The following is a 25,767-nucleotide window of genomic DNA, read 5'->3' on the forward strand; positions in this document are numbered from 1 at the left end:
TACTCTTATTTTTAAAAATTCCTCATTTGTGCTTATTTGTGTCTGTTTCTTTTCTTATTTTTAAAATTGTATATTTCAGTTCATTAATCCTCTTTTAAAAATTTTGTTAATGTAGCTTCTCAAGATTAGAAAATTTCCTGAGCTTTAGCTTCATCACAAAAATATTGGCATGCTGTCTCATCAATTTAATTCCTATTAATATAGTTACTGTTTCTATGATTTGTTCTTTGTTCCAGTCATTACTAAGGATGTCATTATTAAGTCCCCATTTAGATCACTACCTTTTGTTTGCACTCTTTGCACTAATTACTTTTTATTGTGTTATGGTCCAGTCTATAAAGGCTGTGTTTAGTACTTCTTTTTGTTTACATTTTATTTTAATTTCCCCATGCCCTAACACATGATCCATTTTTTTGATGGCACCACGAGGCATTGAGAAATATGTATTTATTTAAGGTTCCCTTTCACTAAGTTTTATTCATCAAATTAATATTGATTGTAATCCTAAATTTGAAGTTAATTCTTGAAGTTTTTCTTCTTCAATGTCCAGTGAGATTGTTCCTATGATTCACACATGGATTTGTAATTCAAAAATTTCCTGAGTGAAAAGCCTTATTATGATGAACAACAGACACAAAAGATTTGGGAAATTCCTTTGCAAGTATTTGTTATACTACTCATTCAAACCTGATGAGTTTGAAACATTTGAAAATAAAAAGAATATTTTATAATTAGACCTATTAATTTATGATCCTAATTACTTTGTGTGGATGCCAGAACCAAATTTTTCACTTTTTCTAAAATGCATTAATTTTGAGGGACTTCTGGGACCCAAGATGGTGCAGTAAGCAGTAAATCACTGTAACTCTCCCATATTCACCTCCAAACAACCACAAAAATACTGCCCCAAAACAAATCCTGGAACAGCAGAACCAGGAAAAGGATAGGGTAAAACAATCTTTTAGCCCAAGAAACTTGGAAGATCAGCAAGAAAGGTCTGTCTCACTTGGGTAAAAGGGGAATGCAGTCCAGGACAAGAAGTATCCCAGCAAGCCAGCAGCAAGCCCCACCTCAGCAAACCAGTGGGAGATCCTGAGCCCTAGCATGGTGGAGCAAGCAAACACCAACACCAGGCCAGCCCCACATGCCCCAGCATAACCAGAGGAATGGGCAGACTCCCGTTCTGAGAATCAGTACATGCTTCAGCATAATCCTAGGCAAACAGGCAACCTCCAGCGGCCAGATCACCAGGATCACTAAGTGCTTCATTACAGCCCTGAGTAAATACAGAAACATCCTACCAGCCTCAGCACATGCCAGACACCAGCACTAGGACCTTGGCTCAATGCCAGGTAAGCTGCCAGACCCCTACAGCTTCCAGCAGCATCAGCCACTCCCTACCCCACTTCCTCAGGGCAGCACCAGACACAAGGGTCCCCCACAGGCCTTAAGGCAGCATCAGTGCAGCACCAGGTAAACAGCCAGGGCCTGCAGCACCTGGTACAAGAAGCCTGAAACAGTACCCCTTCCACTCTAGGAGCAGAGCTCAAATTTAAAAGAAAGGGAAACACCTCCCCCCAAAAAAGATGAGCAAAAAACAATTAAAAAAAAGAATCTGACCATAGAAAGTTATTATGGTGATGGGGAAGATTAAGAAAAACTCAGAAGAGGATAATGATAACAAAACACCTACGGGCAAAACCCTCCAAAAAAAATGGGAAGTGGTCTCAAGCCCAGAAAGAACTCATTGAGGCCCTCAAAAAGGAGCTTGAAAATCATATAAGAGAGGTAGAAGAAAAATTGGGAAAAGAAATGAGAGTGATCCAAGAGAATTATGAAAAAAAAAAGTCAACAGCTTAGAAAACCGCTTAAAAAGTAAAAACTGGCCAAATGGAAAAGGATATACAAAAATCCACTGAATAAAACAACTCCTTAAAGAGTGTAATTGGCCAAATGGAAAAGAAAGTACAAAAGCTAATTGAGGAAAACAATACCTTAAAAGTGAGAATTGTGCAAGTGGAAGCTACTGACTCGATGAGACTTCAAGAATCAATCAAACAAATTCAAAAGAATGAAAAAAGAAGAAAATGTAAAGTATCTCATGGGAAAAACAACTGACCTAGAAAATAGCACCAGGAAAGACAATATCAGAATCACTGGACTATCTGAAAGCCATAATCAAAAGGAGGACCTGGACAGCATCTTTCAAAAAATTATCAAGGAAAACTGCCCTGATGTCCTGGAACCAGAGAGCAAAAGAAACATTGAAAGAATCCAGCAATCATCTCAGGAAAGAGATCCCAAAATAAAAACTCCAAGGAACATTACAGCCAAAATTCAGAACTATCAGGTCAAGGAAAAATACTGCAAGTGGCCAGAAAGAAACAATTTAAATATTAGGGAGCCACAATCAGGATTACACAGGACTTAGCAGCTGCAACATTAAAAGACTGGAGATCATGGAACATGATATTCTGGAAGGCAAAGGAACTAGGACTACAACCAAGAATCACTTGGTGAAATTAAGCTTAATTATCAAGGGAAAAAATGGTAATTTAATGAAATAGAAGAATTTCAAGCTTTCATAAGAAAACCAGAATTAAACCAAAAGTTTGATCTCTAATATCAAGACCCAAGAGAAGCATAAATAGGTAAAAAGGGGAAAGAAAACATAAGGGATTCAATGAAGCTAAACAATTTACATCCTTACATGGGATGATGATATTTGTAATTTTAAAAAACTATCACTAATCGTACAGCTAGAAGGAATATACATAGACAGAGGGCATAGGAATAAGGTGAATTTGAGGGAATGACAAAAAAAAATAGGAGATAAGAAAGAGGAATATACTGGGTACAGAAGGAAGAGAGGTAAAATGGGCTAAATTATTTCACACGAAGAGGGGCAAAAGGCCTATTACACTGGAGAGGAAGATGGGAGGGTGGGCAATGGTCATTTCCTGAACCTTACTCTCATCAGTATTGGCTCAAAGAAGGAATAATATACACAATCAGTTGAATATAGAAATCTATCTTACCCAACAGGGAATTAGGAGGGGAGGAGGTTAAGTAAAGGGGGGAGCCTGACAAAAGGGAGGACAGATTGGGGAGGTGGTACACGCAAAACACTAGTAAGGAGGAAAACGGTGAAAGGAGGGAGAGGACAGACAGGTGGAAAAACAGGATGGAGGGAAATATACACTAAGCATAACTATGAATGTGAATGGAATGAACTCTCCTATAAAATGGAAGCAGATAGCAGAGTGGATCAAAAAACAGAATCCTACAGTATGTTGTTTACAAGAAACATACTTGATATGCCCAAAGGGCTATAAAAATGTGCATACCCTCTGATCCAACAATACCACTTCTAGGTCTATATCCCAAAGAGATCATACAAATGGGAAAAGGACCCACATGTACAAAAATATTTATAGTAGCTCCTTTTGTGGTGGCAAAAAGTTAGAAACTGAGGGGATGCCCATCAGCTGGGGAATGGCTGAACAAGTTGTAGTATATGAATGTAATGGAATACTATTGTGCTATAAGAAATGATGATCAGGCAGACTTCAGAAAAACCTGGAAAGACTTGAATGAACTGATGCTGAATGAAGTGAGAAGAACCAGGAGAACACTGTACACAGTAACAGCCACAACTTTTCAATGAGTAACTTTGATACACTTATCTCTTCTCAGCAATGCAAGGCTCTAAGACAACTCCAAAGGACTCATGATGGAAAATGCTATTCACATCCAGAAAAAGAACTATGGAGTCTGAATGCAGATTGAAGCATATTATTTGCTCTCTCTCTTTTTTTCTTTTGTTTGTTTCTTCTTTCTTGTGGTTTCTCCCATTGGTTCTAATTCTTCTTTACAGCATGCCTAATGTGAAAATACATTCAATATGAATGGATATGTAGAGCTATATCAAATTGCATGCCGTCTTGGGGTGGAAGGAAGAAAAAAGAGATGGGGAGAAAATTTGGAACTCAAAATCTTATGGTAGTGAATGTTGAAAACTAAAAATAAACTAATTTTAAAAAAAGAAACACACTTGAAGCAGAGAGACACACACAGAGTAAAGGTAAGGGGCTGGAGCTGAATCTATTATGCTTCAGATGAAGTAAAAAGAAAAAAAAAGGGTAATCCTGATCTCAAAGTAAAAGCAAAAATAGGCTTAATTAAAAGAGATAAGGAAGGAAACTACATCTTGCTAAAAGACAATAAAGCATTGCATAGACAATAAAGCAATATCAATGCTAAACATATATGCACTAAGTGGTATAGCATCCAAATTCTTACAGGAGAAATTAAGTGAGTTACAGGAAAAAATAGACAGCAAAACTATAGTAGTAGGGGACCTCAACTGTTCCCTCTCAGAACTCAATAAATCTAGCCAAAAAATAAACAAGAAAGAAACTGAAGAGATAAAATATTAGAAAAGTTAGATATGACAGACCTTTGGAGAAAACTGAATGGAAACAGAAAGGAATAAACCTTTTTCTCAGCAGCATATGGCACCTACACAAAAAGTGACCATGTATTAGGACATAGAAACCTCAAAACCAAAGGTAGAAAGGCAGAAATATTCAATTTATTCTTTTTGAATCATAATACAACAAAAATTACATTCATCAAAGGGCAGTGGAAAGATAGAGTAAAAATTAATTTTAAACTAAATAATCTAATCCTAAAGAAAAAAGTGAGTCAAAGAACAAATCACAGAAACAAGCCATTACAGTCAGAAACAGGTGGGTCAGAATCAGGCACTAGATGGAAAAATCCACTTGCGCTGGAAAGTTCAAGCTGTGTGGAGAAGATGGGTTGGGAGCAGGGAGAGATTTGAGACAGACAGACCAAACAGGAGACTATTGTAGTACAGGTGAATCTCTGAGTCTTTTCCTGCCAGGATTCAGGTCTTCCTCCATCAGAGGCCAACATGTGTCCATGAATATGGGCCTCTTTGTTTTTGTTTTACCTTACTTTTAGGTGAAATAGTACCTGAGATAGCTATGACCTTGTCAGCCTTGAAAGATCAGAAGTATGAGCTCCCAGAGGTCTTGGAACTGGAATCTATGTCAGATTCTGGGGCCATGTTAAGCCCAGCATTGAGGCTGTAAGGCCTCAAAGAGGACTTGAGGTCCCCAGGCCAGTGATGGGTGAGATGAAGACTCATGTAGTAGTTATTCTACATGCTACAGAAAAACTGCATCCAGTTTGAACCTACTCTCCCTAGGGGCCTAGTGGTCTAGGGTAGGGTGCCCCCCAGGAGTTTGGGGAGACTTTTGTAACCTCCGAGCTCACTCTATCTTTGTAATAAATATACCATTGTAAAAGCCAATTTATTTTATTTGGGTAAATGGAATGGGTTGCTAATCACTGGCAGCTAAAAATGAGGGGGGGTGCTGTGGGGAGAACACACCAGAACTGGGGGGGCTTAAATCAATGGCATTAGAGAAAGTCACCCCCTGCCCTGCAGGGTACCCTACAACCCCACATAGAAGATATAGATGGCCTCGTTCGAAGAGAGTGAGGCCATTTTATAACACATTTCAGTCCCTCTCTGCTGTTCTGCACACATGGTGCTACATCTCTCACCTCCTTGCCTTTTCACTGGCTAGCTCACATGCATGCTCCTCATCTCTGCCTCTTGGAATCTCTGATCTCCTTCAAGATCGAGATCGAGTGCCACCTTCTTCATGAATTCTCTGCTGCTCCCTGCTCCAACTACATCCCCCACCCCAGCTGCTAGGCCTCTGTATTCATCTCATACAGTCTATATACACTCATATATCGTCCATCCTATTACAATGTTCCTTGAGGGCAGGAATGTTTCCATTTTCTTTTTTTGTATCCCGAGTGCTTACCATAGTGTCTGGCACACAGTAAGCTCTTAATAAATGGTTGTTGATGGATTGGTTGTCTTCTGACTGAACTAAATATATGAAGTTCAAAATTTCAACTAGCATGTTAGCTGCCCAGGATGGTTTTCTTCCCTCCCCACCCCTTCCCCAAATTCTGAGGAAAAAAAACAAATCTATTAATGCCTTAGATATGGGAATTCTAAAAATGTCCCTTCCGGGGTCAAAGCAAATCTTGTTGACAGACAGAATACAGATGGGAATTGTAAGCACAGGAGGAGACAAGGAAATTCTGCTAACTAATGCCACACTCTAACCAACTAGCTGGGCCTTTAAAGTCAGTAGCCCCCTTTAAATGTCCCTGTGATGCTCTCAAAAGGTACTCTGAGAAAAACGTGTATATTGAGAAAAATTCTCCTAGGAAGAAACTCAGCTGTACAGAAAGTATTTTAATTCCAAGGAAATTCACAATGAGAAAAGACAAATACAAAATTCGTTGTGGGAAGATTGGGGGAGTCTTCAAAAAGCCTGAAACTATTAAACATTTGCAAAGTCAACCCTATCATTAATAAAAAATGCAGAGAGTTCTAAAAAGTTTTCTTTACCTGATGAAAGCCCAGGTAGTCCACAATGGTCGATGATGCATAAAATATCATTCCTTCTGCACTCACCACCAGAGCAAATCCATTAAGAGACTGGAAAAGAATGATAAATTGAAATTATTTTAAGCATCAGAAAATGCTTAATCAGAATGAATCCTTAACTCATGTCACATATTCTAGTCTGTTATCAAATCTTGAGGTTTCTACCTTCACAAAAGCTTTTATATACATCCTCTTCTTTTTACTCACATAGCTACTTCCTTCTTTTAGGTCCTAATCACCTCTCACTTAGACTAAAAAAAAAAAAGCAACAGCTTCCTAATTGATCTCCCTGCCTCAAATTTCACCCCACTCCAATTCATCTTCTATTCAGTCGTGAAAGTGATTTTCCTGAAACAGCAATCAGATCAATTCACTCGACAAAGTTCAAAGGCTCCCTATTACCTCCAGGATCAAACACAGAATCATCTATTTGGTATTTAAGGCTCTTCATTTCTTGGTCCCTCTTTTCTGGGCCCTCTCCTTATACCAGCTGGTTTTTCTTATTTAAATGTTTCCCTCAGCTTCTGTTTTTTGTTTCTTTGTTTTCTGTTCTAGTCTTTACAAACTTTTCTCCCCTCTTTGCATGCGATGGTCCAGCTATTTGTGGCTCACTTGTTGTTCCTTAAATAAGTCACTCCACCTACCATTTCAGGACCTTTGCCCAGGCCATTCCCAGGCCTGAAATGTACTTCCTCTTTACTTGTTTCTTAGTTTCTCTTGCTTCTTTTAAGACTCAACTCAAATGATACCACATGCAGGAGGCCTTCCCCTCTGAGATTACCTTCCATCTACTCTGTATAGACATTATATGCAGCTAATTATCTAGATGTTGCTTCCCCTGTTAGAATGTGAGCTTGTTGAAGTCAAGAACCTGTTTTTGCCCTTTTTTTTTAAATCCCCAGCACTTAACAGAATGCCTGGCACACAGTCAACACTTAATAAATGCTGCTGACTGACTGAAATCCTACAGAACGTAAAATGGCATCCATTTGTCTCTAGAGAGAGAAACGTTTTCAATCATCTCTTTGTTATTATATTCATTAGCACCACCCACAAAACCATATTTCAACCCTAACCCATTAATAGGGAGCATGGGAATTGGGGTGGAGCTCCACTTGGCTAAAGCCAAAATTATAAAAGACAACAGACAATGAAGTAAATTAAAATTTCACTTTCCCCTTGATTGATTTTTCCTATTTATGCACTTTCTGCTCTAGGGAATTGGGGTGATGGTAGTGGTACTGTTTGACTGCAATGTGTATTCTATGTAAACAGCAAGTCTACTGGAACCACACTTCCCTCTATTATATTTCAATAAATATTTGTTGTTGTTGAGTCATTTTTCAGTCGTGTCTGACTCTTTGTGACCCCATGTGGATTCTTCTTTTTTCAGCAAAGATACTAGAGTAGTTTGCCATTTCCTTCTCCAGTGGATTAAGGCACACAGAAGTTAAGTGACTTGCCCAGTATCATACATATATTAAGTATCTAGGGCTGAATTTGAGCTCATGAACATGAGCCTTCTTGATCCCAAGCCCAGTGCTCTAACCACTGAGGAACCTGCTTGCCCCCCAAAAATACAACTAATGGGAAACTATAAGCAGAAGATCAATGGGTATTTTACACCTTATGCATGCTTAAATGCTTCTGGGATCCTGATAAGTTTTATTACATCAGGAAACAGATATTCTCCATAGTGCTTTTCTTCTAAGGAACTCTGCTACTAATCCAATACAAACAATATAACTTACACATCCCTCTTAATTCTAGCAGAAAACAACATGGCTAATGTGGAAATATATTTTGCATAACTACAGACGTATAATGGGTATTATATTTCCTGCCTTCGCAATGGGTTGGGGACGGGGTAGAGGGAGGGAGAAAATGTGGAACTTAAAAATCAAATTTAAATTTAAAAAAATTCCAAGAGAAAGCAAGTATTAATTATTGTCTTTATTTTATTGCTGGGTAACCTAAAGTACAAATGTATTTCATGCCTTGGATCACAGGAAAAGTCAACAGTGGGTGCAATAAATTAATGCTGGGTCCCAGAGAAGAGATGATGAAACATGCCTTCGTGGCTCAGCAGAGCCTATCAGACAAGGTCCCTACCTCAGCGCACATATGTTTGTGTGGGTATGTGTTATTCCACACCCCAAATCTATTGCCTCTGTAATGGAGAGTATGTTTCATCATTGGTCCATTAGTCTTAACAGCTTTCAAAGTTGTTTGTTTTTACAGTGTTGTGATTACAGAAATTGTTCTCCTGCTTCTGTTCATTTCATTCATCATCAGTTTATAAGTCTTCAAAATTGTTCATTTTTATAATATTGATGTTCTAGTAAAAACTGTTCTGACTCTGCAATGACATGTGTCAGTTCTTTAAGTATCTAATGATGTAGTCAATCTGAGCTGGGTGACTTGAATTCATCAAGGGTAACTAGGTATCCTTAACATATCTTTAGCCATCTCCTTATTTATATGAGTATCAGCTCCACCTGCCTTTGTTATTGTTGTTGTTGTTCTGTCCTTTCCAGTCCAAAGGTCATTCACTCTCTTGGGCAGAGGAAAAGAGAAGTCAAACGATAATGGAGCAGTTCTGCCCTTATTCTGCAATCAATTGTCATCATCCCACTGTGGGTGGCAAGGATTTCTTCTTGTATACACCTCTTTCCCCCAATAAAGATAGCTTAAACAACAAAAATCTCTCCCCTTTGTTGTTTTCTTTTAATTTTCCAGTTATAATTTGTATAACTTCCAGTATAATTTCTTTTCAACTTTTTTGTTACTTGCCTTTGCTTTTATGTTGGATACACAAGTGTGTTTAGAGGGCATGTCAGGGAAACCCATGCAGGTGCTATTTCTTTAAACTAAAGAGAAAGGGGAAACCATTGGTCACACAATATACTGGCTATGATGGTAAACACTCTATGCACACCGACATGTACATGGTTTTTAAAAATTTTTATTGAAAAAAAAATTTTAATTGGTTGTTAAGTTCTCTGTCTACACATTCAGACAACTCCATTTTCTCCTTCACATTAGGATTATTTCCTTTTGTTTCTTCGGAACTTCATTCTTGAGGGTTTTCCATTTTTTCTAAACCAACTTCCCTTTAGGAATTATTGTCTATGGGATTGTAGGTGTGCCCAGAAGGGTGTACCAGGTGTGCTAACATATCCCAATGCATGATTTAGCTTTGATCCTCTCCCTTCTCCTCTTCCCCTCAAGAGAAGTACTGGACACCACAGGGTGCCATCCATCACACCCTTCTAGCCACTGCTATATATGGGATCCTACCTATACCTCCCCTGAGTCCTTTGAAATCTACTCTACCAAAATCTAGTGCGAATGTCATACTATGCCCAATTTTCATATCTCCTGTATTACAAATGTCCATTAAGGAACAGCCACTTTCCCACAAGCTTCTGGTAGTTTCCTTTAAAATAATGAGTTCTGGGGGCAGCTAGGTGGCGTAGTGGATAGAGCACCAGCCCTGAAGTCAGGAGGAACTGAGTTCAAATCCGGCCTCAGACCAAACACTTGACACGTACTAGCTGTGTGACCTTGGGCAAGTCACTTAACCCCGATTGCCTCACCAAAAAAAAAAAAAATTAGTTTTTCCCTGTTGGAATCAGATACAGAATAGAAATCCCCACTACTAGCTTCTCCAACTTTTGAGTGAAGTTATACAATCTGTTCTACTTTTGGTAGAGTAAGAACTCCTACAGATGTCTGGATAATTGAAGTACTCCATCAAAATTACAGGTCATCCTTCTGGGCTAGGCCTTTGGATCTGTTTCTAGAACTCTTCATCAATGTCCTCTTTTTGTCCAGGTGATCTGTAGGATATTCCAACAGCCAAATCATTTGTTTATTCTGCCACTGATCTGCACTCAAATGCTCTCCATCATGCAACCTCTGGTTCCTGGATTTCCTCCTGTGAAAAGTTCTTCTTTCTAATATTTCTTTCACTTCCCCTTTTAACCTACTCTGTTTCTTTTGAAAAAGATACTTTTCCAAAACCATATTCTAGTAATGATCTCATACCAAGTCTCAGTGATGCCCATAAGGTTAAAAATACCTCCTTACATCACAAGCTCTAGTACATGTTGCTTATTGCCTCAACTTTGGATATTTGAATAGAGATCTGATGACACAGATTTTACTACTAGCTCCTTTTAAAAATTCTGTCTCCTGTGAACTTTCGGATATCTAAACTTCTATTTGTCTTCCTTTATTGTAGCTACTCTCTGTGGTACCTAAAAAGATGCGTGTATGGATAGACAGACATATCCATATATGGACGGAAATATATGTGTGTATGTATGTATATTACATATGGATGTGTGTATATGTGTGTGTATATATATATGTATATGTATATGAAAAAGACAGAGAAAGAGAGGGAGGGAGAGGGAAAAGGAGAGGGAGAGGGAGAGAGGAGAGATGCAGTTTTTCCTTTCCCAATCCTTTCTAGGGTAAAGTCCTTTTGATTAGATTTGTAAGACAACAAACAAATATATTGTTGTCATTCTTTTTCTAGTATGTTCCATTTCTGGCCAGTGATTCCAATATGTTAAATCTATAGTCAAGAAATCCAAATCCTATTTCTCAGACAACCTCTTCCTAAATTAACTTTTCTCTTCTACATCCCTTTACCTAAATGAGAAGCAGTATTGATCCCCATGATCTTCAGCTTCTTAACCAAGATGCCATTATTTTTTTTGACAATGCTTTCCTGGTTTCTACTAGCAGCATGAATCACCAGAAGTGGGTAGCAGTCATATGTTTTGACAAGCTTTGGGATGTTCTTTTATGTCCTAGGAAGACCACAGACCTCCCTGTTGCTATTGAGTTGATAAATAGCTGCCTCCCGTAGGGAGTAAGCAACCCCCACTCCTCTTCTGACACTTACTGGATCACCTTTTCCCTAATGGCCCCAATGGATCTACTTTATCATTCCTTAGAATACCAGCAGAAGTTTTATCCCCCCACACATCCAGCTCCCTCCTCTTCAGGAAGAACCTTTAATTTGTTTTTAGGCTGCACATACACATTGGTACTTTTTCCCTTTTTTCTCTGTATGAGATTCTTCCACTCTCTAAAGTGCTGATACTGGACTTCCCTCTACCATTTTAGATCCACTTTCCCTCCCATTAAAATTGTGATTCCACTTCTTGTTGATATTGTTTTAGGAAGGCCTCCTCATCCCTCATCACCTGAGACGCGGAGAGGTCTTTCTTAAGCCCTGTCTTCTAGAAGGGAAACCAGCCTACACTTTGAACACAGATAGCAGTCATTTGGTTGTGGCAGAAATAGATATCATCACTCACTCCAGGCAAGTCAATGAAAATCTTTCCTGCTTTCCCTACTGATTGAAATTCTCACTCTTGTCTTTCAAACTGTTTATGAGTGTGTACAACTTATTTCCTAAATACTTCTTAAAACCTTTACACTCTTTTATCACCTCAACAATTTTCTAGCCACACAGAATTTCCTTCTTTTCCTCTGAACAACCCGACAGCCATATCAGTTTTCTCTCTTCTCTCAGTAATATCTAATTCTGTCCTACCAATTCTTTTAACTTTACCAATTTGATTTAGAACAAATGTGAATTTGGACCCATGTAAAAAAATCAACTCATTAGAGTATATTGAAGTACCAACACAAACTGCAGCTATTTGTAAATCTGAATTCTTAAACAGTTCAGGGAAAATTCCATCTGGTCCCACTGCGTTAAATTTTTTATGAGTAGTAACTGGAAAACAGTGTACTTGCCTGGGTTTCTTCCAAGTGGGGCTGTTCAAGAGTTTGTAAATATGTTTCAATCTTCCCCAGGAGGCTTTATTCTCAGAGGTATAATGTTTCTTGGAAAAAAATTCTATGAAACATTTGGGGTTTGTTTATTTGTTTGTATCATTAACAAAAGCCCAAATTTCTATGTTATGATAGTTCAAAAGACAGTCAACAAAAATGGAAAATCTAACCTAGTACTTGGGAACAATTCTGGGAATGCCATTATTTGTAAAATACCCCAAAAAGAAGGAGGATAACTCCTCCCTCATCTTTCAAGCCCTTCCTAAATGATCTGGATAATACAACTGACAAAACATAAAGGCACCTTACTGTTGCTTAGGGATGAATAATTTGGTACATATCTATTTCCCTTTCTATGAGATACATTATATGATTAGAGCATTTATTTTAAAAACAAAGATCTCCTCGGCTAGTTGAAAAAATTAAATATATCTTTAATTTCTAGAATTTTAGTTCCATGATTGTTATTAATCTGATAAGACACCAAGACCTACTAAGGTCTGAAATTGCACAGCCATTATTGATGGCCTGATAAAAAGTTTGCTTCAGCAGGATATATGCAGAGGTATTGAATAACACCTCTTTTCCAAAAGCTATATGGCCCACATGTCAATTCTTGCCCGGAGTTTAAAAAGGGAGGAAAGGAGAGATTGAAAACTGAGAAGGATGTGAAAAATTCTAGAATAAAGGAACTCCGCAAGGCAATAATTTTTACCCCTCCCCCAAAAAATAATAATGTCTCACACTCCCTGCCTGATTTAGTAACCCATTCTCCATGCTGCAGTGTGACTGAGTGAATAGAGAAGTGGTCTCAGAACCAAAACCATCTAGGTTCAAATGCACATTAGCTGTGTGACTGGGTAAGTCACTTCATTCTCAGTGATAAGGGTAACTCTCTAAGACTGTAGGTGACAGTCTGTATTGATTGGAGGAGTTTACTCACCTGAGAGTTCCCTCCACCAATGAAATTGCAGGTCCAGTGACCATCCCCTATTTTCTAGGGAAACACCCCTCAAATGGTGCCACATACGAAATCCTGTCTATTTTAAGCCCTAAAGATTCAGAGCCCAGGAAAGCTGCATCTGCAGCTCAACAATAAAGGAATGATGAGAGTTGGTACTGATACCAAGGAGGTGCTAGGGATATCAGGAAAAGAGAAAGTCACCTTACTCAATGAGAAAGAACCACAAATGTGATCTCACACCATAATTTGGACATCTTTTTGGCTTCATCACAGCCGGGATTACGCAGGTGGGTTACCAATTTCCCACCTGCAGCAAAGGACAAGAGTACATTATGATGCCAGGCAAGGATCTGACAAGATTTTTAAAGAACAAAGAATGGAATCTGGCTATTTCCACACAATGTCAAAATAAACAGGTGAAAAGGGAAGAATTCATTCATGGTTATTCTGTATACACTAAAGTCCAAAAAAAAGTTTGACTGATAAAAGCAATTTTAAAAAATGAAAATAATCAGCTTTGTTTGTTTGTTTTGTAGACTCAACTTCCATCTAATGGTTAGTCTGTACTTCAGGTGGGTCCTATTTCTGTAATGGTGTCAGTGAAGATGCCAGATAGATGTACTGTGGATACTGGGATAAGGGAAAATAAATTGTGTCTTTATTCTACCCTCCATCCCTCAGAGAACTCCAAGAGCTCCCATCTGGCCCTCAATGGGGATGAACAAAGATGAGCTGAATAGTGAAAAAAAGTGCTAGCTTGGCAATCCCAGGACCTCGTTTCAAATCTTGACCCTATCACTCCATACTTGTATCACCAGGGCCACCAATTTGTTTAACCTCTCTAGGCCTCAGTTAATCTCATCTATAAAATGAACTGGATAAAATTGGCTAGATCTTAAAAAATCCTTTCCAATTCATAATCTATGATTCAACATAAAGATCCCCAGGAAGTCTAAGGAAGAAAAGGGTACGATGGGTCTTTCTGAATGTCCTTGTGAATGTTCTTCAATCTCCTTAGTCAACCCATTTTCCCATGATTTCCTCTGTAACTGCAATATGTCAGTGACCATGACAGCTATCCCCAAATGAACCCTCTGCCCAGCTCTTGAAGTTAGATGGAGGGTGCTTATACTCCTTTGGCATTTGGTCTTCTAGCTTTGTGGCCGCAGACTTTCCCAATTGGATGGGCTTACTACACTCTAATGACATTCTACCAACAATAGTTCAAAGACCAAAGAAATTTTCAAGGCTTGAGTACATAAAGCCTCTTCTTAAAAAAGATTTTATGAGATTAGTCACAACTAAAAACAACCTTAATTTTAACTCATAAGGCTGAAATGAAGGAAAAAAGGGCTATAAAATGCCATTTGGCAAGTCATATGGATTCAATGACAGATAGAGTTGCTGATCCAGAATAATCTCAGCAAATGCTTTGAAACATGTGGGACCATCTTTTAAATATGCATCATGAACATTTGTTTGTTTTCTTTCCCTTTTTAAAAAAAAATCTACATGATTTTCTTACATTGTACATGGAAAATGAAATCACTTTTCCAAGTGGAGAAAAAAAAAGTTTGGCCTCAAGTTTAGGGCTGAATGTTTATTTAAAAAAAACAAACAAACAAACATCTATATTCAATTACAGAATGTCACGACAAGTTGCACCTGCCATTTAAACAAATACAATCCAGTCATCAGTTCAAAGCAAGCACAGCAGTGCCCTGGTGCCTAGCTTGGCTCCGAGATAAGAATTATCAGCTCTGCCCATTCCTAGGCACTTATAATTAATAAGTGAGTTCTCTAGAGTGACTAAAGGCAAATATTTTGGGGAAGATGGGACTTCCTTTGGCAAGAACCTTTAAAGATAAAGGCAAGAGCCTTTAAATATCCTGATTTTTTTTTCTAGTCCCACAGCAGAAAATTAGCCAGTAAGTACTTCAAAGATATTTTTGTCAAGGTCATGGCATAGGAAAAAAAGGAGGAAAAAAGGAACAATTCTAAACAACCTCTCTCTTATTGCTCTTCCTTGAAATAAAGGAACATTCACTCGAATTTTGGTCCCTTGAGAGCTCACTGCCATGGTTACCAAAATACAACAGCCAAGGCCTGCAGCCATGCCTTGCTGTGAACAGCTTTTTCAGTCACGCAAGCCGGGCACTAATTTTCCAGGGTCAGTTGGCTTTCATATTAACTGGAACTGCTTCACTTAACAGCATGCTGCTAGGGAGCGTGTGTGTGCGCACGCGCGTGCGCATTGCATGCAGGGTGTGGTGTATGTATTCTAGTGATCTGAATAATTAGCTGTTTATGGATTCTGCAAATAGTAAACTCATCCTTGAGTTTCTTTGATGAGACCATCTCCTTAAAAAGAATACTGGAACCATTTAGTTGGCCATTTCTCATAGGATCAAACGGATGGAAGAGAGGTTGGCAGTTGCTTCTAAAGATAGATCTATTTCCTTTATATAAATGACTATGGAAAATTTATAGAAAATGTATCTATTCCTCAACCCTTCTTCTGAACTTAAAAAAAAATTTGTCTTTGGGTTCAATCTTTGCATTTTGTTTTCAATAAGTATTTTTACATGCCTACCCTCTATGGAGCATTGCACTAGTAGCAATAATATTCCAGAATTAAAAAATAAAACCCCTGTTGTCCACAATATTACATGCTAAAATTCCCTTTTGTGACCTCTTCTGGTTTTATGTACTACTTCTCAGCTGTGATGGTCAGAACCTCTATCCCTAAGCAGGCAGAATGCAACAAAGTCACCTGAGAAAAGTGAGAATAAATACGGACTGGGGCATACTGTCAGAGAAAAAGATCCCAAGCCCCTTTTTTGGGCAAATTGTTCCAAACCCTCATTGTCAATTCTTCTTAATAACTAACCCCCTCATCCTGCAATTTAAATCTATTTTATTTTGTTCTATATTTAGGGGAAAAGAAGGCCAGCAGGCTACCAGATAATTCAGTTTAATAAACAGTAGGTGTAGTAAGCACCTGTTATGGGTAAGGCACTGTATATAAACAATACAAAGACACATACACACACACACACACACACACACACACACACACATCAAAAAAAAACCAAAAAACAAAACCAAAACCATCGCTTATACTCTCATAGTTCTGGGCTGGGGTGGGTAGGACAATATATACATAGAAAAGCAAACACAAGAGGATCTGAGGAAAGAAAGAGTCCAGGGGAGGATCAGGGAAGATTCCACAAGGCAGGCAACATTTGAACTAAAGCCTTGAAAGCCAATGGAAATTCTAAAAGGTAGAGATGAAGAAGAAGAACATTCCAGGCATGAAGGGGAGTCTATGCAAATATACCCAAAGCAAGCAGGTATTACATGAAATTTTTAAGGAATAGCTAGTAGTCCAGTTTGGCTAGAACACTGAATTTAAAATAAAGGGGAGTAATATGAGACAAGGGTAGCGCACAGAGTGCCAGACCTGGAGTCTGGAAGACTCATCTTCCTGAGTTCAAATCCAGGCTCAGATGTTTACTACCTGTGTGACCCTGGGCAAGTCACTTAACGCTGTTTGCCTCAGTCTCCTCATTTATAAATGAGTTGGAGAAGGAAATGGCATACCATTCCAGTATCATTGCCAAGAAAACCCCAAATGGGGCAATGAAAAGTCAGACATGACTGAAACTACTAAACAACAAAATAGGAACTAACCTTGGAAAAATAGTTTGGAAACGGATTATAAAGGCCCTAAGTACCAAACTGTAGGAGTTTGTGTTTTCTCCTGGAGGCAATAGAGAGTCACTGAAGATTTATTTTTAACAAGAGAATAACACAGCCAGACCTGAGTGGAAAGCAGCAGGTAGATATGAGATGTGTAGTATGTATAGTCAAGGAGACGTGGCAAGTGATTGGCTACAGATAAGTAGGTAAAGGAGAGGGATGAGTTAATGATAATAGCTCGAATTTAGAATAAAATAAATGGAATGTAATAATCATTTCTTAAATACTTACTATGTGCCAGGTACTGTGCTAAGAGCTTTACAAATATTATCTCATTGGATCTTCACACAACCTTGGGAGATAGGGCCTACTATTATTTCCCATTTAACCATGGAGGAAGTTGAGGTAGAGAGAGATTAAATGATTTGTTAAGAGTCACACAACTAGTAAGTCCACCATGGGACCTAGCTACAGTTACATGACACTTCAATGTTTGCAAAGAACTATATGTACATTATCTCATTTCATGACTCTAAAGTTACAAAACTTGGTGATTAAAAGAGAGGTGGTACCCTCAACAGGTTTGGGGGAACAGTGGGTTTACAGGCAAAGAAAATCAGTTCTGCTTTGGACATGATAAGTTTGAGCTAGAGATAGGGCATCTGAATGGAGATGTCCTGCAGGCAGCAGAGATGCAGGGCTGTGTAGTTCCAGAGAGACATTATATAAATACTTTTCAGGCAGTTGCTTCTAAAGATAGATCTATTTCCTTTATATAAATGACTATGGAAAATTTATAGAAAATGTATCTATTCCTCAACCCTTCTTCTGAACTTAAAAAAAAAATTTGTCTTTGGGTTCAATCTTTGCATTTTGTTTTCAATAAGTATTTTTACATGCCTACCCTCTATGGAGCATTGCACTAGTAGCAATAATATTCCAGAATTAAAAAATAAAACCCCTGTTGTCCACAATATTACATGCTAAAATTCCCTTTTGTGACCTCTTCTGGTTTTATGAACTACTTCTCAGCTGTGATGGTCAGAACGAGGCAGAGTACCTGAGAAGTGTTAAATATGCATTTCCTACTTCTTGGATTATCTTGCCATTTCCAAAATGTATAAACGACATTCAAATCAGTTGATGAACAAAATTTTCTGCAAGAAACCAATTTTCCAATATGAGATAAGGATAAATATGATATTTAACATGAGAAAATCTGAATATATCCTAACTAAAGACCTCCAAGGATATGGATATTCTTTTTTTCCTTCTTTCTTCTTCTTCCTCTTTTTTTTTTTTTTTTGGACTAGACAATGAGGTTAAGTGACTTGCGCAGGGTCACATAGCTAGTAAGTGTCAAGCGTCTAAGGCCAGATTTGAACTCAGTTCCTCCTGACTCCAGAGCCAGTGCTCTATCCACTGCACCACCTAGCTGCCCCCTCCAAGAACATTCTTGATCAAGAGGGGACTCTTAGAATGCAAACATTTTGTGGTGTAGTGAAGTCAGGAGATCTGAGTTCAAATCCTAGCTCTGCTCCTCTTTGGGTCTTGGTTTTTCATTATAAAATGCAGGAATTGAACAATCTGACTTCTAAGGCTCCTTCCATCTCTGTTTGTAATCTATGATCTTTAGTTCCAAGATAAGTAGTACCACTACCATGCACACAGCTATTGCCAATAAACAAATGTTCTTTGTGGATAAAGAGGGAATGAATACCTCCCAGGTATTCATTCAGCAATCCCCTAACATTTCCTATCCCGAATTTTCACATTTTTAATAGTGATACAATTAAAGAATCATAGATTGTCTGAGTTGGAAGGGAGCTCAGAGGCCTCAGGAATGCCTGCTCTATAATATTTGATGTGTGATTCTCCAGTCTCTCCTTAAGGACCTTCAGGAAGGGAGAACCTACTACATTCTGAAAGGATATTACTATTCTTTTTGTAACTTTTGTCCCTTGATCCTAGTTTTGCTTGCCAGGGACAACTAGAACAAGTCTAATCCCTTTTCCATGAGACCGTTCTTTTTACTGTTTGTTGTTCGGTCATTTCAATCGTGTCCAACTCTTCATGATCCCATTTGGGTTTTCTTGGCAAAGCTACTGGAGTAATTTGCCATTTCCTTCTCCAGCTCATTTTACTGATGAGGAAACTGAGGCAAACCGGGTTAAGTAACTTCCGCACTGTCACACAGCTAGTGTCTGAGGCCAGATTAGAACTCAGGTCTTCCTGACTCCAGGTTCAGTGCTCTACACACTTTACCATCTAGATACTCCTCCTATCCCTTTATCCAAGTCAATGATAAAAATGTTAAACGGTACAAGAACACTCCATTGAAGACCTCCCTCCAAGATGACATCAATCCATTAATGACTACTCTTTCAATCTGGCCCAGGATCACACAGCTACTGTCTGAGGCAGGATCTGAACTCATGAAGATGAGTCTTCCTGATTCCAAGCCCAGCACTCTATCCACCATGCCACCTAGCTGCCCATACTTAAAGACAACAATCATGTCTCCCCTAAACCTTCTCTTCTCTAGGCTTATGATACCTAGTTCCTTTAACTGATTTTCATATGTCATGATTATAAGACTTACTATCCTATCCTTCTCTTGATGTTTTCCAACTTGTCAGCATCCTTCCTAAAATGTGGTATTTGGACCTAAACCAAACAGAAGACCTCAATATGTAGTCTGACTAAGGCAAAGTACAGTAACTCTCTCACAATCCCTGCCCTGGATTCTAAACCTTTGCAATGGAGCCCAATATCACTTTGGTTACTTTGGAACTATCTAATTCTAGTTTATCTTTTTCAGACAACCTGCTGTCTAGCCATGCCTCCTACACCTTGTACTCAGGAAGGTTTTTAAAATCCAAGTGTAAGACTTTAGATGTTATTTCTGTCTTTATCCACTGACATCTGCTGTGAACACATGGTTGGGCTAGAGTAGCTTTATCCTTTAGAATTCAGTTTTTAAATACTTCAGATCACAATTAAACATCTCAGTCTCCCTCATTATACTCGCTATAATTCCCACGAAGATCCTCTTGAAGAGTGCCTGTATATCCCCAATAACTTCCTGACTAGGCAGCTGTAAAGATACACCAATTTACCTTATTTTGGTATCTTCTACCTTCCTGCTTCTTCTCCACATTGACAGAGGATGACTCCAGAGATTTTCTAGGCACCTCTGAAAGGAGAGAAGCCACGAGTGGCTCCTAAAATGTTCAGAGTTGGAAGGGAACGCCCTTAGAGATCTTAGGCTATAGTCATTGGTCTGTGCTTCCTCATCATCAACTCAACAAACTCGATAATTGTTGAACTGAATGGTCATATCTTCCTTCCCGACACAGCTCATCTACACCTTCAAAGATTAATGGATTGAAATCACATCATGAAATTATTGAGGGATGGATCAGGAAAGGTGTGCTCTTGTTTTTACTCATGTAAATAAGGAATCTGAGAATAAATTTGTAATCACTTTGTAGAAGCTAAGCTTAATGAAGAATACAGCAGCCTTCTGAGAGTAATGTAGGTTATATTAAAAAAAATACCCCACACTCCCTACCCTGACTGTTGGCAGCATACCAATCCTATAAGGTTTAGATTAAGCGTCACCTCCTCCACAAAGTCTTCTGTGATTCCTCAACTCCTCCCCCAAATGCAAAAAATATCTCTCATTTGATAGCAAGGTACTTTGTCTCTTACTATACATACAGTGTATTTCAATTTGTATTGTATTTATATGTGTACATGTTTTTATCATCCCTTGAGAGACAGAAAAATTTTATTTATCTTTGAATCTACTCCAAAGACTAGTATATTGAGTTGCACACAGTTGGTGCTTAAGAAACATTTGTTGAAAAAAATACTGAGTAGTAGTCAGTTTTGGAATTGTCCTCACTAATGATGGGAAGCAAAATCACTGTGATCAATCAAGCTGGAGGAAGAGGAATAAGTGCATATCCTGAAGCCAGCTGGGTAAAAGGAGCTGAAGGGAACATTAGCAGTAGTGACTGATGACTGGGCTTTGTGGATAAGACTCCCGTCCTTCCAGATGGATCTGGGCCATGGCTTCAATCCCTAGGGCAAGTTTTCCTCCCTAACAAAAGTATAGCCATGATCCCAACCAGTCAGGTGGTACAAGAGGGAAGGAGGTGGGGTGTGTGGAGAGACTGCAGGAAAGGCAATTCAAAATGTGCAAATAATCTACAATGCAGAAAATAGCTACGTGGCTAATTGGGAGTTGACTGTATATTTCTTTACTAGCAAATCAACCACAGTAATTCTGCATTCACGCACAATCTTGTGCCGCAATGAATTTTCTTTCTCTTGAAATTTCTGAATAAAAACCACATCAAAAAGAGCTTCAGAACAATAGCTTTAAGTCTAAGAACAAAAGGTAATAAAATTTGGGATATCTCCTCATAGAAAGGTCAGAAGAGCCTGGAAAGACCGAATGAGTAGATTACAATATGACTCTTCTGGGACCCAGGAGGGACTTCTGAAGAATCCAACCTGGAAACAGACACAAAGCATGACTACTTGCCAAAAACAGCAGGGCAGAACTGAACAGCAAAGGGATTTTTGGGTGAAGAACCCCAGGACTGAGCCCCTGACTTTTGATGACACACAGAAATACCGCAGACCCCAAGGTAAAACCTCAAGCACCCACCCTCCCTGGGTTCGCCACTGCCCAGTTCCTCTCTCCTGTTTTGCTGCCAAAGTTCTCAAATAAATGGGTTATATTTGCTGCCTCCATTTTGTCACCAAGTAATCCGTCCTTAGTCCCTGAAATCTGGTTTCTGTCCCTTCCATTTTACTAAAAAAAAACTCTCTCCAAGGTCACCAGCAGCCTCCTCCTCCCCAAATTTAAAAGCCTTTTTTTTTTTAAACAGTTCTCATGCTCCTTGAATTTGCTGCGACATTTAGCCCCTCCCTCCATCTGAGGTCTTCGGCTTCCATAACACCATACTGTCCTGATGCTTCGCCTTTGGATGCTTCTGTTCCTTTTCCATCTCCTTTTCTGGTCTCTCTTCTTTCTTCTTGCCTCTATGGGTGGCCCCTCCCTAGGTTCAGCCCTCAGCCCATCTTCCTTTAAAGAAGTGTTTTTTACTAAGCAGCTACAACAAGGGTATTCTAGGGATAAGGACTAGGGACTAAACCTGTGATTTCATTGCTACAGAGAACACGAAGAGACTACCAACGCATGTCTGCCTCTTCTTTGCCACTTATAATCTGAGGGTTGCTGGAGCTTTAAGAGTGTTGAAATGATGTGCCCAGATTACACAGATGACAACCACACACACACACACACACACACACACACACACACACACACACACCCATCTGAGAGGGGAGATCTGAACTTCATTTTCCTGACTCCAAGGACAGCTCTTTATGCTCCGCTCCCTGATGTCTACAATCTTGGGATACAAAGACAGAAACAAAACAAACTATGTCCTCAGAGAGTTTATATTCCATTGGGGAAAAATACACGTGCATAAAAAATTATATACAAAGTAATTTGGGGAGAAAAGTATATCAGCAACAAGGGAAATGAGGATTTCTCCCTTAGAAAACTCATCCAGGTTCCCAGCTTCCACTATCACGGCTATTATCTCTTCAGCAGTGACCTCATATTACTTAACCTAGATAATTCTACTTTAACTCTACATTTCCAAAATTGAAGTCATCACTATCCCCTGAAAACTGAATTTTTGTCTTCTTTCCTGTTTCTTTCAATAGTAAAACCAAAACCAAAACCTCTGGAGTCATCTTTGACTACTCCTCCTTCACTTGCACTTCCAATCAACTGTCAAATCCAATTAATTCTTGGGGATCTTCAGATTTGCAGCAATTATTTATCTTGGTTGGTGTTTTCTTTGATTTACACATTTCTGTTGTTGATGAACTGGGCTTTGTGCCAGGGCCATGCTTTATTCCCTGGTGTGTTTTCGGGTGGGGTGGTCAACCCTATTTGGTTTTATCCTGGGTTCCCCGAGTTTCTGAGCTGACCTTCGCCTCCTGGAGTTAGGACCCCTTTGGTCTTTGAAGTTCAGGGCGCTGGATCTTCAGGGTCTTCCCTGATAATGCAGGAGGGAGTATTTAGGAACCTCTGAACCCCTGGGCCTGGGCAATCAGGGAGAGCCCTCACTCTTGCTGCCTCCAGACACAGAGACTTGAAGGCTCCTTGTGCCCAAGGCTATAGCTGGTTGAGCAGGGAGGATCCATTAGGCTGGTGCTGGCTTTGCTGGGGGACAAGGTGCCCTTTCCTACTACCCTCAAGGTTCCAGCTGACGTCCTAGGCTGTCCTAGGTGCTGGAGAGTAGAAGAATGTGCTTACTGTATTTTCTCTTTGAATTTCTCGATCATTATTCAGTCTGGTGCAAATTTCAGGGTTGTTTTGGAGTAAGTATGTGACAGCCATCTTGGCTGGAAGTCAAGTCCAATTCATTCTTCCCTTGAAATATTTCTTATATCCATTCCTACTTTCCTTTTCTTACTGTTACCAGGTCCTCGTTATATCCAAGTGTTTGGACTCACTACAGTAGCCCAACAGATTGGTCCCTGCTTTTATCCATCTTGTGCACTGTTGCCAAATAAATCATCCTAAAAAGCTAATTTCTTCATGTTACTCCAATGCCTAAAAACCTATGATTGTTCCATACTGTCCCTCGAATAGATTCTAAGCCCCCTAATCTGGAATTCAGAAAATCTACCATTTAGCCTCAATTTACCTTTTGAACTTATCTCTGACTAGCCCCCAACACAAACCCTCTACTCCAACCGGACCAGCCCCTTTACTATCCTCTGAAAATGTGATTCATTTCTTTCTCTCCTTTTTCTTATGTAATGGTACTTGTATGGAATATTTCCCTTTTCCTGGCCTTTCATCCAATTTATGTAACCTTCAAGGCTCAGTGCAAATCCCACCTCCTCCATGATGCTTTTCTAGACCATTCCAATGCAAACTGATCTTGCCACTCCTTTAATGGTAGTACCACCTCTTCCCACTTAATCATATATGGTCTTTTTGTGGTTATTGTTATTTAAGACCCCACCTATGATTTTATGGATACAGGAAATTCCCCATGAAAAAATTCTCTATACCAACTAATCAATCAATCAATAAGCATTTAATAATTGCCTACTATATGACAATCACAGTGCTAGGACCTGGGTATACAAAGACAAAAATTAAACTATCCCTACTCTAAAGGATCTTACATTCCATTGAGGAGACTTCTATCACTACTATTACTACTACTGCTACTACTACTAATACCAACATTACTAGCACTACCACTACCACTACTACATATAGTGCCCACTATGTTTAAAGTGCTAGTACAAATATTATCTCATTTGATCCTCACAACCCCAAGAGTTAGGTGCTGTTATTCCCATTTTTGAGGAAACTGAGGCAAACAGAAGTTAAGTGACTTTCCCTGGGTCACACAGCTAGTAAGTATCCGAGATCATATTTGAATTCAAGCCTTCCTGACTCCAGGCCTAGTGCTCTATTCACTGTACCACCTAGTTTTGTGTCTGTGTATGTGTATGTGTATGTGTGTGTGTGTGTGTGTGTGTGTGTATTCACATACATATAAATGTGTTTATATGGGTATGTATATATACACATACATATGTATGCACTACAATGAAGATATATATATGCACATATATATATATACACATACAGAACAGATACAAGGTAGTTAGGGAGGAAGGGCACTAGTGGTTGGGAGTATCAGGCAAGGCTATATGGAGAAGGTACAGCTGATGAGAATTAGGATTCCATAATGTGGAGGTGAGGAAAGAGTGTATCCTTGGCCTGTGGAAAGGCCAGTGCAAAGACATGGGGTTGGAAGATTAATCAGTTCGAGTGTGGTGTGTGGAGAAGAGAGAAAAGTTCGGCTTTGCCAGACCTCAGGGCACAGAAACTGGAACAATGTGTAATGAAGAAGGAAAGATATGCTAGGGTCATGCTGTGAAGAACTTTAAAAGCCAAACAGAGAGTTTGTATTTTCTCCTACAGGCAAAAGGGAGGCCTGAAGTGGAACTGGAAAACAAACTATTGCCTCTGAATCTACACACGTTGGCACATTTTTTTCCTGTTCCTTTACAGTCATATAGAAGGAAGTTCAAAGCAGTAAGTTGGGTTTACCTGGGGTTTATTCTTTACTTTATTCTAAACAGTATTCTAAAGTAATACTATTACTTTACTCCCTGCCCTCTTATCCTGTTCTATGTGGAGAATGCCTTCCTCACTGCCTCTAACACTGTGATACAAATGGGCAGGGTGGGAGCTACCCTTTGCCCCCCTAAAATCAAAGACAAGCAATGAAGATGCCTTCACTGGCCTCCCTTAAAAAACAACCAAGGACTAAAAAGATTATACTCTAGTCCTATTCCAAATTGTTGGGGCATTTTCACTTCTCTAGAATTCTCAGGAATTTTCAATGGGGTTTCCAGTAATTATGCTGAAATAATAATATTGATTTTTTAAAAAAGCAACCCACCAGCCCAATTTGATGTTTATTGAGTGTCCACATGGCAGTTGGTGCTTAACAGAGCATATAAGGCATGGTCCAAAATTTGTTTATATAACACCCCAAAGCATGGAGCCTCTGGACAGCCAACAAAAGCCATAATTAGAACAAGGCAACCCTGAATAATCATTTCCGGGTGTGGAGACTATTGCTCACAAATAGTATCACAATGACCATCATTCCTGCTTGCACAATCTTAAACCTGGAAATGGTGA

General features: G+C 39.1%; 1 protein-coding gene across 1 annotated transcript in view; it reads right to left on the bottom strand.

The window, feature by feature from the left end:
• Positions 1–25,767, bottom strand: part of AHRR (aryl-hydrocarbon receptor repressor) — a 255,608-nt gene that overhangs the window by 49,038 nt on the left and 180,803 nt on the right. Inside the window, exon 5 of the mRNA XM_027869067.1 lies at positions 6,467–6,556. Within this exon, the coding sequence (XP_027724868.1) occupies positions 6,467–6,556 (90 nt within the window). The remainder of the gene's footprint in view (positions 1–6,466; positions 6,557–25,767) is intronic.

This window comes from Vombatus ursinus, unplaced genomic scaffold, assembly GCF_900497805.2.
Source record: "Vombatus ursinus unplaced genomic scaffold, bare-nosed wombat genome assembly UNPS02014791.1, whole genome shotgun sequence".
In the NCBI taxonomy this organism is placed as follows: domain Eukaryota; kingdom Metazoa; phylum Chordata; class Mammalia; order Diprotodontia; family Vombatidae; genus Vombatus; species Vombatus ursinus.